General features: G+C 62.7%; 1 protein-coding gene across 1 annotated transcript; it reads left to right on the top strand.

Moving 5' to 3' along the window:
* Positions 1-726: 726 nt before the first annotated feature.
* On the top strand, positions 727-1,679 carry HEXIM1 (HEXIM P-TEFb complex subunit 1). Its single transcript, XM_086626651.1, has one exon. The coding sequence runs from the start codon at positions 727-729 to the stop codon at positions 1,651-1,653; it is 927 nt and encodes a 308-aa protein (XP_086482777.1). The 3' UTR covers positions 1,654-1,679.
* Positions 1,680-11,569: the final 9,890 nt, after the last annotated feature.

Here is an 11,569-nt window from a genome sequence, read left to right as displayed (position 1 = left end):
GGGGTCGCAGCACCGCCCGGCGACTGCTCCGCGCTGCGGGGACTCCTTTCGGGCCGCGCCACGGGCTCGCCGCGGGGGGGGCGGGGGCGCTGCCCTCGGCGCGGCCCTGAAGGTCGCCGGGCGCGCGCGGCGGGGGCGCCCCTCCGCGCGTGGTACGGCCCGGGCCCGCCCCCGCCCCGTTCGGATTGGCGGCACCGCGCGTGAGTGACGTCCGGACAGGCCAATCGCAGCCCACCTCCTGCAGCAGCCAGGGGGCGTGGCCCGGATGGCGGGCCCGCCCCCCGCGCCCGTCGATTGGCCGCGGGGCGGTGCCGCCCGCTTGCGGGGGGCCGTAGCGGCGGCGGCGGGCGCGCGGCGGGGGCGGGGCACTGCGGGTCCCGGCGCGCGGCGGGGCGGGGCGGGCAGCGCGCGTGCGCGGGGCGGGGCGGGGCGCGCGCGGGTACTTAAGGCGCGGGAGCGGGCGGGGAGCGGCAGTCGGGAGCGGCGGCGGCGGCGGCGGGTGGCAGCGCGGGGCGGGGCGCGGCGGGGGGGAGGTGGCGGCGGCGCGTGCCATGCGCGCGGGGGGGCGGGCCCGGCGACGTTAACCCCTCGGCGACCGGCGGCGGTGACCCCCGGGGCCTCGGCCCCCGCGCCATGGCCCGGGCGGCCTGAGGGGAGCGGGGAGCAGGGGGGCGGTCCCATGCGGCGCGAGTAGCGCCGGCGGCCGAGGGAGCGGAGCGGAGCACCATGGCCGAAGCGGCGCCCGCCGAGCCGGGGCCGGGGCCGGAGCCCCGGTGCGAAGCGGAGCCCGAGTCGCGGCCGGAGCCCCAGCCCGAGCCGGAGCCCGAGCGCGGTGACGCGCCGGCGGCGGACGGGGAGGCCGGGCGGCTGCCACCCCCCGGGGCGGAGGAGGAGGCGGCGGCAGCAACGGAGGGCGCGGGCGGCGCCGAGGGGCGGCCGTCGGCGGGCGGAGCGGCGCGTCCCGGCCTGGGCCCGCGCTACCGGTCGTCGGTTGGCCGCACCGAGGAGTGGCCGGTGAAGAAGAAGCACCGGCGGCGGCCGTCGAAGAAGAAGCGGCGCTGGAAGCCCTACTCGAAGCTGAGCTGGGAGGAGAAGCAGCAGTTCGACGAGCGGCAGAGCCTCCGCGCCTCCCGGCTGCGCGCCGAGATGTTCGCCAAGGGGCAACCGGTGGCCCCGTACAACACCACGCAGTTCCTGATGGAGGACCACGACCAGGAGGAGCCCGACCTGAAAACCGGCTTGTACCCGCGGCGAGCGGCCGCCAAGTCGGACGACACGAGCGAGGAGGATTTCCTGGAGGAGGCGGCGGACGAGGACGGGGGCAGCGACGGGATGGGGGGAGACGGCAGCGAGTTTCTGCAGAGGGACTTCTCGGAGACCTACGAGCGGTACCACGTGGAGAGCCTGCAGAACATGAGCAAGCAGGAGCTGGTGAAGGAGTACCTGGAGCTGGAGAAGTGCCTCTCCCGCATGGAGGAGGAGAACAACCGCCTGAGGATGGAGAGCAAAAAACACGGGGGGGACGCGGCGGAGACGGCGCGAGTGCGGCAGCTGGAGCTGGAGGTGGACAGGTTGCGAGCCGAGAACCTGCAGCTGCTGAGGGAGAAGGACCTGCCCGGGCAGGAGAAGGGCCCCTGCCAAGCGGGGGAGTGACGCTGGGGGGGCCGGGGGGGTTTTTACAGTGGTGGGGTGGAACGTTGGACACATCTGTACAGACGCCGCGGACCCTTTTTAACGGGAATAAAGGGCGGGGGCGAGGGGGGCTGCCCAGGCCTCTTCCCCCTTTTTTAGGTGGCTGGGATGGGGGGGGGGGAGGGGTTGATGTCTCGGTGATATTTGGTTTAATGATTTTAAATATTTTTTTTTTGTGTCTAAACCAAAAAAAAAAAGAGATCCCCAGAAAAGCTGTAAATTGGCCAAAACTGACTTATAAAAAAAAAATTATAGAGGTCTAATAAATTTAATTACTTGTAACTGTAACGGTTTCAGTGTGGTTTCTAGAAAATATTCAAAATGCCATTCCAGAAGGGAATACATTTTGAATTATTTTTGTGATATAACTGGTCTGGGGGAGGGGGGGGGGTGATAAAAATTACCTGTAGTTTCCCGCTTAACCCCTTTTTGTTTTTTTTTTTTTTTTATTAGTGAAATTTTTTTTTGCAATTCTAATCGTGCTCCATGAGCTGAAATAGTTAAAATACCTGGAAGAGGGAGAACAGCTCTTAATATCATTTGTATAATGGATGCTGCTTACACCTCCCTAATGCATTAATAAGGTAAAGTAGATTTATTTGCCTGAAGGCTCCTAAAACTTAACTCTGTTTCCTCCCAGGTCTGTAGGAACCCAGGTGAGTGAACTGGAATTGGGAAAAAACTGCCTAAAAACGTACTTTAAGCTACAAGTGAAGGGGGAGGGGGAACAAAACTTCAAAAGTTTTGGAGCAGCCCAGGGAAAAGTTTTGGTAGTCAGCACTCGGGCTCCGAAATGGCTGACGAGGAAGGAGCAGTGGAAGGTGAAGGCGATGGTGGAACCTTTCCTTTCCTGGCTGCTGCACCTGAGGGGAGGAAAAAAAGCAGGAGAAGCTCCAGGGAGGTGTGGGGAGGGGGGTTTGGGGGAAAACAGGTAAATTAAAGGGTGATGTCATGGAGGGGCCTGAGCCTGCTCTGGTTTGTGGTGTGGCGTAATTGAGGGTGTCAGGCTCAGAGTGGGGGTGTGATACTGGAACTTGTACCTGGGGAGCCAAGGGATCAGCTGGGGTAACCCCCCAGGCTATGGGGGGGTGGAGATCAGCCTTTTATACAACAATGGGGGGGTTAAGGTCTGGGGGGGCAGTGACGGTGCTCCCAGTGTTGCACAGCTTGGGGTGGGCAGCGCAGGTGGGTTCATACCAAACCGGGGGGTTCAAGCAGGTTCGGCTCTAAGGATGGCAGTGAGCCTGGCAAAACCCACGCTGGCATCGAGCCTCAGCAGTGGGGAGGGGAAAAGGAAACTATTCGAGGGCTACTTGCTCAAGAGCCCGGTAGCCAGCCATGTTGCCTTCCACTCTGCCATGACATCACTCGGCGGAGCCCGCGCCCGGTGCGGCGGCGGGGGGACGCACTGCCGTGCAGCCCCGAGCCAGGCCGGCGGCACGGCGAGAGGCAGCGAGTTCGTCAGGATCGCGCTGGCTGGGAGGAGCAGTGCTGAGTCCTCCTCCTTCGTCCCAGGCGCTTCTTTCCAGTGATTTCTTTGCCCGAAGGAGCAATTCCCTCTCCGTATCTGTGCTGCCTGTGATTTTCGTTTTTCTTCTGGGGCAGGACAACTGTGGGTTTGTGTCCGGTGGCACCAGTTCCAGCAGCGGGTGCCACACTTCATGCGTACCACAAAATGTGGTTCTCAGCACCTGGTCAGGATGACAAGCTTAACATCAGGAAATGTTATTAGTCAGCTGGAGCATGATGGTTGTTCCTGTTACCAGGCTTGGTGCACCCAGAGGGTCTGCCCTCCGTTTACTTACCCCAAACTCGTTACGCTTAAAGCCTAGGAATAAATCTTTTGAGTTATCTGCAAATGTTGTCAATAAATAGAACTTTAAAAAAAACCCAAAAACATGTAAAAGTACCGTAATGATCAACTCTCCAACCTGCTTTGACTCCACTGACTCTTCCTGCTCTATTCCATGCTCTGTTTTAATCAAAATGAGTCTTGATATGAACCAGGCGACCCCGACCGCTGCTTCAGGAGGTGTTGAAGAGCGGCACATCTCCTTGCAAAGCCTCGTTCCAGCTCCTGTGTCCCAACCTCCTGGCAGACCGATGGCACTCGGGGACCTTTGAAACCTCTGAGTGGATCAGTAACGGACAGGGAGCTCATCCTCACCTCCCTGGCTGAGGGAAAGCTCACCCACCTGAGCGTCCCCACAAGCCCTGCAGCTGCGTTCGGAGTGGATTTGGAGCAAACCAGCTCGAGTGCGGCTCAACTGTTTGAGAGAAATAAATAAAATGTTAAGAGATGGCCAGAGATAAAGGTGCCGCGGCGCTGGCTGTGATGTGGTATCAAAGGGCAGCAATTAGTCCCTCCCGACACGGCAGCACTGCGCTGTCCGGGCTAGTGGAGGGCAAGTACCTCCCTGGAGGGCAAGGCAGCTGTGCCTGCCAAACCTCTGAAGCACATCCCTCCTCCCCATACCACCACTTTGGTCTTTCCCAGGTTGGCTGAGCCAACTGGCCTTTATGCTGGCTCCTCTGGCGAGCCCAGGAACGCCCCTGGCACAGCAGCACCCCTCCGATCTCCCCGGACGGGCCGTGCCTCAGTGCTGAGCCCGTGGCGGCAGGAATCCGCCTGTCGGAGCTCCTGCCTGTCCTGACCATGCGGCTCAGCACCGCTGTGCCGGCTGTGGGGGGACAGCACCGATGCGGGGTGCAGAAGGGCCCCTCTTGGATTTCACAGTTCCTGCCCTCGCAAGGATTTTCCCCTTGCTGAGAGGAAAGGACGCGTTTCTGTCCTGAAATTCTCGCCCTAACGCAAAGGAAAAGGGGACTAAACCACCCAACCTGCGGTTACAGGCGGTCCCCTTCGACACAGGGGTGAAGCGGAGTTAAGGACAGACCGAGCTCCCTGAAAATGCTGCAAGAAAACCAAAAAAAGGGAAGTGTCCATCTTAACAGCCCCGTAATGCCACAACTTTGGTGTGAAGGAAACCCGAATCCTGCCCCTTACCACCGGCTGACGGGAACGTGCAGCTCGTCCTTCCCTCACACCCTGACATTTCAGGAGCGCGCTGCCGGTACGCACCGGCACGGCAGTGAGGTGCTGGCGTCCGTTAAACCCAGCTGTTTGATGTCCCGGGTTCCATAAAGCAGGAACACGGTGCTGCCAGCAACGCTGTTGTCCCGCCCATGACTTGCCTCACACTAATTGTGTTTCATTTCATTAGCTTTACGTTCTGAGGTCACACTTACACAGCTGGGACGTCCTGGTGCTTCTCGTGTCACGTGGCGAGCGGCATTTTGATTAAAATTTAAAAAAAAAAAAGGAGAATCTGCAGCAGAGTGAGCCCTGCACACGGAAGAGGTTTCACAGCACTCGCTGACGAGGCCATCACTGAGAAGCTGTTGGCTTTTGGTCCATCTGCAAGACAGCAAACCCTGGCTGTTAGCATCAGGCCCTTGGCGTGCGCTCCCTTCCTGCTTCCCTCTACCAAAACACCTTCAACAACCCAGGCAGGTGCAAGGCACTTGGCTCGAAGTCAGCGTAACCCTGATTAGTCTGGCCAAATCAGCTTGAAATCAGACCTTCAGCTGTCGTGCACACATGAAGACACACACAGCAATAAACCTCCCAGCTTTCATCACACAGCACTTCATAAAAATCTGCAGCTTTAGAGATCGGGACCTAATAAAGCAACATGAGTCCAAAATGGCCAGGGGAGTCGTTTCAATCAAGCAGCATCTTCACAAAAAGGACACCAAGTGCATAAATGTAAAGTAATCCTGGTTTTAACTGGAAGAAGCCACATTTGACAGCGCGATGTGAACCAAAACCAAAAGACTCCAAAATCTGTTTTACATCTAAACCGAGTCCCGCCAATACCAGGGCACGAGCCGGTGGTACCTGCCTTTTGCAGAGGGCAGAGAACACGGCTGAGGCACTTGCTTAAAGAAACTCAGCCTGTAACACCACTGGGAACTCGCCCCAGCCTCACCAGCTGCCCCAGACCTCACCACTCATCGGGGAACTGAGCACAGAGGCTGCTGTCAGCTCAAAAACTCCCCCGAACTGAGCTTTTTTCAAAAAAAAAAGTTGTTTTTTTAACCCCAACAGTCTTTTTTCGACTTTGCACAGGAAAAAAAACCCACTCAGTTATTTCCACAGCCCTTGCTTCCCGCAGCCACAGGAGTGGCGTTTATAACTCAAAGCCAAGGTTCGCTCCAGTTTATTATCAGCTTGGAAAGTTACCCCTTGAGCCCCGGCCACGGGCAAGCGCTTTTGTTTTCCGTCTCTCCGAGCCCCAGCAGTAACCGCTGCCTCGGGCGCGGGGAGGCCGTGTTCACTGCGACCCACTGGATCCCAGCAGGGAGAATTCCCTGCGGGAATCCGGCTGTGGCTGGGCTGAATCGTGTGAAACAAAGGATGACATTCGAGGGATTATTTTTTTTCTCCAGAAAACAGCGTTGTGCGCTGGCGCGGCGGACGGTGAGCAGCTCTCGCCCTTCCAGGAAACATGTTTGCTAACCCAAATTTCACTTTCGGTATAAACCTGTGCTGTTGCTCTCCGTTTTGCTCCCACCGCGGGCCGGTCTGGAACGAGCCCCGCAGCGCCCGGGGCTGCTGCTGTCGGGCAACGTTCAGATACCGGTTAACGCGGGTTTTTGCTAGAAAAATCCTCCCCGACCCCTCCGCGGTGCTCCAGGTGAGGCCGCAGCCGAGGCACCGCCTGCGAGCGGAGCAGCGACATGACAACCCGCGGAGGCCGAGGCGGGGAGGGCCGCACCGGGCCGGGCCTCCCCCCGCCCCACCGCGCACGCAGAGCCCGGGACGAGGCCGCGGCGGCCCCGGGCGAGGCCTCAGCGCCGGTCCGGGCCCCCTTCGGCTCCAGACGGAGCCCTCCCGACAGGGGAAGGGCTGTTCCCTGACGGGGAGAGCGGCCGGTGGCGGGCGCGGCGCCGCCGCCGCCCACCTCAGGGCCGGCGGGAGACCCGCGCTCCGCTCCCGGGGAAAGGGAGGCCCGGCCGGGCCGCCCCGCGCCCCCCGCTCGGGCTCCCCGGCGCCGCGGAGGAGCCCCCCCCGCCAGCCCCCGGCCGCTCACCGGCCCCGCCGCGCCTCACCCCCCCGCCTCCGCGGCGGGCAGCGAGGCCCAGAGCCGCCTCCGCACACACAAAATGGCGGCCGCCGCTCCCCCACCGCCTGCCCGGCCGCCATAGCCGGCGCCTCGGTCCCGCCGGCCTCCCGCCAATCAGGCGCCACCGTGCCGCTGGCGGACGGCTGGGCAGAGCCAATGAAAGCGAGAGTCGTAGAGGAAGGGGAGGGGCGCGCCGCCGCCGCGGGGCCTCATGGGGGCTGTAGTCCACTTCCGCGGGGGGTTGGCGGGGACGGGGCGGCCGCGGACTCGCTGGCCCATGATGCTGAGCGGGGAGAGGCGCTTCCGGGCGCGGCGCGTTGCCATGGCGATGGCTTCGCCGCGCGGCCCCGGTTCCGCCCTGCCGCCGCGGCGGGGGGGGTTCCCGGTGCTGAGGCCTCCGCTGCCCCGGGGCGCGCTGCCGCCTCCCGCGGGCCCTGGCACGAACCGGGCGCTGCGGGCCTTCCCCGGAGCCCCTCGGCGGGGGCAGCGCCGCAGCTGGGCGGTGAGGGCCCGTGGGGCTCCGGGGAGGAGATTTTTGGCGGGGGTGGAGACACCGAAATCCCGCCCCGGGCGCTCCCGGCCCGGTGCGGCGGTGGCAGAGGGGGCCGAGGCCTGCGCGGGGCGCGGGGGGCCGGCTTCGGGAGGGCGCCTGGATGGACTGGGGGGACCCCGGCTCCGGGGGGGGGGTCCCGGCTCCAGGCCCGGCCTGCCGCTGGTGTTTAACCCTTTAACGCCTCTCTCCTCCTCCAGAGCCGCTCCCGGAGGGTAATTAGCAGCCCCGGATCCCAATTAGCAAACGAGTCTCCCCGCGGGGAACGCGACCCCCTCGGCCGGCGCGGTGAGAGCCGAAGGCGGCGGTTCTCGCCCCGAATTGCTTCTCTGCTCCATTCCAGCTCTGCCGCCTCCTCCCTGGGTGAGCCTGGGCTCCGGCTTGGAGCTCCAGCAGAGGAACGACCCCAAGAGCAAAGGCCATGAGCTTTTCCAAGCGGCTCCTTCGGATTTTTCCAAAAAACCGTGGCGCTGCTAACGCTCTGCACCGGCGGCCTCGCTGGCTGGGCTGTGGGTGTTACAGTGTGTGAAGGATTAATGTGTATTTTGGGGATCGGGGCACAGAAAAGGCAAAAAATAAGCAATAAATTTTGCATAAAGGCCAAAATAAGGCTCTCAATACGAAGGCAGACGTCTGGGACTTTCGTTTCTTGGGGGGAAGCATGGGACAGGCCATGTCCCCGTGTGATTTTGGGGAAGAACAAGGCAGGGAATCAGCCTGCGGAGCCGCTTGGAGCTTTTTGAATCGAGTTCTGCTGTTAGGAAAAGATAAAAGAGGTTTTTTTTCTGGGCTGGTGAACCCCCAAATCACCACCCCCTCCACGTTGTTTATGGTTTTGGTGAGGGGGGGTTAATTGTGCTGATCGTTTGCTGGCTGGAGGGTTGGTGTTGGAAAATGGCCTGGCTGTTCCTGAATGGAAAAGGAGACGAGGAGGTGTAAAATGGGTCAAATCTTGGTCTTTGGGCAGGGAGGAGGGGGAAAAAATCCACCTCTGCCCCTCTGTCTGTCCCGGTATGCCCCTGCGGTGGATTTGGGGTGCAGCGGGGGGTCAGAAACTCCCTTTGCAGAGACCATGGGGGGCTGTGAAGGAGGCTGGTGGCACTGGTGTCACCTCCTGGGGAGGGTGCCCCCGTCTCTGCCGGGCACCGTGCCGGGGAGGCAGTGCCAGGCCGTGCCGGGAGATGCCGGCAGCCAGCGAGAGGCCCGGGCTTGCCCCGCTCCGTGGTGGTGGCAATGGTTGACACGGCGCCAGGGAGTGCGGGAGGGGCCCTGGCGCAGCCACTTGCCTCCTCCGGAGGGTTTGTCCCTGTCCCCTCCCTGGCTGGGAGATGACGGGATGTTCCCGGGGGGACAGGAGGGAGGCAGAGCTGTGATCCCCAGCTTGCTCCCCGGACGCAGACGTTGCTCCTCGCACCTCCTCGGACACACTGAGCCCATGGGGAGCAGTCGGATGTACTCCCGTCTGCCAGCCCACCCTTACAAGCCCAGAGGACCCCCCTTTTGGGGGGGTTCTGTGCCAGGAGCGAGGTTTTGGTAGCTATGACATCAACAACTCGAGGCCATGGCAGTCCCCGCCTAGCGCAGGTGGGGTTTCCTTCCCTGCATGTCCCGTTTCCCTGGATTTTGTGCCTTCAGAGAGTCAGAGCCCAACGGCAGCCCCCTCGGTCCCGGGCGTCCGTGCCGTGTGCCCCCCCCCGCCTGCTCCTGCCCTTCCCTCGCCGGCTGTTGCCCGAAGCAGAGCGCAAGGCGAAGGCACGGGGGGGGGGTTTGCAGGAGCAGGAGGGCAGCCTGGCGTGCCGATAACCCACACCCCGTGGCACATGGAACTTATCTTTCAGCCCGGAGCCGTCCCGGCACAGCTGAGCCACACGCACACGTGTGCCGAGTCCGCCGGTGCTCAGCTCCGGCCCCTCCGTCACTCCATACACGACACGTTTTCCAGCGGGAGCCACGACGAGGTCACCCTGTGCGCTTGTTTTTCAGCCCTAGGTAGCCTGCGGGGTTGTGTCAGGATCCAGAGGCAACCCCGCTCCCCAAGTGCTCCGTGAAAGTGCCGGCAGCCCCATCCCGAGCTGCTTCGCTTTCCCCGGGGCTGGAGGAAGAGGCTGGGCGCAACATCCCGGCAGTGCCGGGGGCTCAAGGCTGCACGGAGGAGCTGGAGGATTTGGCAGCTGATCCCTGAGCTGCTGGTGCCAGAGGTTTTTATGTCTCATAGGCCCAGATTTATTATTTTTTCCATGTATTTTGGGTGTTTTCCAGCTGTGTTTTAGCTTCCTCCACACCTTGGGGTGTCCAGCTGAGCACAGCCAGCTGGGGCTGGGTGCAGCCATCACCCCATCTGCCACCCATGGGTCTTGCCACCCTTCATGCACCCGGTGCCGTGGCCCTTTCCACACCTCTCAGGAATATTTTGGGGATATCAGATGTCATTTTACACCCCTGATCCCGCAGAACTGGCCTCGCTGGGGGCTGGCAGACCTGGCTGGGTTTGCCCCCAGCTGCCAGGCAGGAGTTCAGCGGGGAGAAGTGCCTCAGGCTGGGTTTAAACCAGTGACATGGAGGGGTGGCTCCTTCCAGAGCAGCTTTGGGTCTGGATTTGCAGTCGGAGAGGTGGGTTATATCACCGTAGCCCCGGGATAGCTCTGCCCTGGCTGAAGCAAGGCAGCTGTGGGGCTGACTGGGGCAGGGAGCTGCTTGTTGGGACCAGCCTGAGCGGGAGCAAAACCTGGGGCAGAGGTGGAGCGAAGGGAGCCCAACGCCCAGCGAGGTCTGCAAAGAGCACTCGCTACCCCGGAGCCGGTCCCAAAGCCCAGCCCCAGCTCCCAAATGTGCCTCCCCTGGCATCGGTGCAGGCAAACGGGAGCCGTGGGCAGCGCCATGGCCAGGACACGTGGCCCTGCACTGGGCACAGCCTGCACGCCCTGCCTGCACGCTGCCCGTGGGTGCCCTTGGGTGCCCTCACATCCCTCCGTGCTGTCCCCAGGGCACTCGAAAGTGCCATGACTCCGCTGCCACCTTCTGTGGTTTGCTTTGCTCTACTTCTCCTCGGGTCAAAGCTGGTGTGAAACATCCCCCAGCACCAGCACCGCTTTCACACCCACTGCTCCACAGCCGCCCAGCACCCAGGTCCTAGAAGCTCTCAGCTCCCAGCACCCCAGTGCCCAACAACCATCTTTCCAGCACCCATCATACCACCTCTCGTCCCAGTGCCCAGCACTCATCTCTCCAGCACCTGAGCACACAGCATCCCAGCTCTCAGCACCCACCTCCCAGTGCCCAGCACCTAGCTCCCAGCACCCATCTCCCAGCTCCCAGCATCCAGTGTCCATTACCCAGCACCCATCTCCCAGCATCCATCTCCCACCACTCATCTCCCAGCACCCATCTTCCCAGCACCTATCTCCCACCACCCATCTCCCACCACCCCAGTACCCAGCACCCACCTCCCCGTCTCCCAGCGCTCCCAGTACGAAGCTGCTCCCGCAGCTCCGCCCGACCGCAGCGGGGCGCCAGAGCCGCTCGCGGGTGCCATCGTTTGGCCCCGCCCACTGCCGGACACGGCCCCGCCCACCGCCGATGACGTAGTTTGACCCCGCCCACTGCCCTGCGCACCGGCCTGGCCCCGCCTCAACCCCGCCTCCCGCCCGCGCGTGCCCGCCCGCAGCCTTAGCCCCGCCCACAGCGCCTGCGCGAGGCATCTGGCCCCGCCCACAGGCGGCACGAGCGGGCGCGGCCTCCCGGGGTGCCGGATGTGTCCGGGTTCCCGCGTGTCCCCCTGCGTGTCCCCCTGGGTGTCCCCATGTCCTTTGGGTGCCCCCACATGTCCCTGGGTGTCCCCGTGTCCCTGGGGTGTCCCCACGTGTCCCTGGGTTCTCTCCAGGTCTCCTGTGTCTGCTGCATGTCCCCAGGTCCCCTGTGTGCCCCCCATGTCCCTCTGTGTCCCCAGACCCTCTCAGGTCCCCTGTGGCTTCTGTGTGCCCCCATCGCTGGTGTCCCCCTGTCTCTTGTGTGTCCCCACATCCTCCGTGTCCCCATGGCCCCTGTGTGCCCTTGTGGCTCCCACGTCCCCCCCCATCCCCAGTGTCCCCTGCCTCTCCTGTGTCCCTTCCATGTTCCCCTGGTCCCCTCCCGTCCTCTGAGTACCTGCCTCTGTCCCCGTGGCCATGGTGTCCCTCCATGTCCCCCATGTGTCCCCATG

The sequence above is a fragment of the Tauraco erythrolophus genome, chromosome 25 (assembly GCF_009769465.1).
Source record: "Tauraco erythrolophus isolate bTauEry1 chromosome 25, bTauEry1.pri, whole genome shotgun sequence".
Taxonomy (NCBI): Eukaryota; Metazoa; Chordata; class Aves; order Musophagiformes; family Musophagidae; genus Tauraco; species Tauraco erythrolophus.
This window is presented reverse-complemented; position numbering and strand designations above follow the sequence as displayed.

Excerpts from the sequence above, each read along its gene's own strand:
- HEXIM1 (XM_086626651.1), top strand. The coding sequence starts at position 727 with ATGGCCGAAGCGGCGCCCGCCGAGCCGGGGCCGGGGCCGGAGCCCCGG.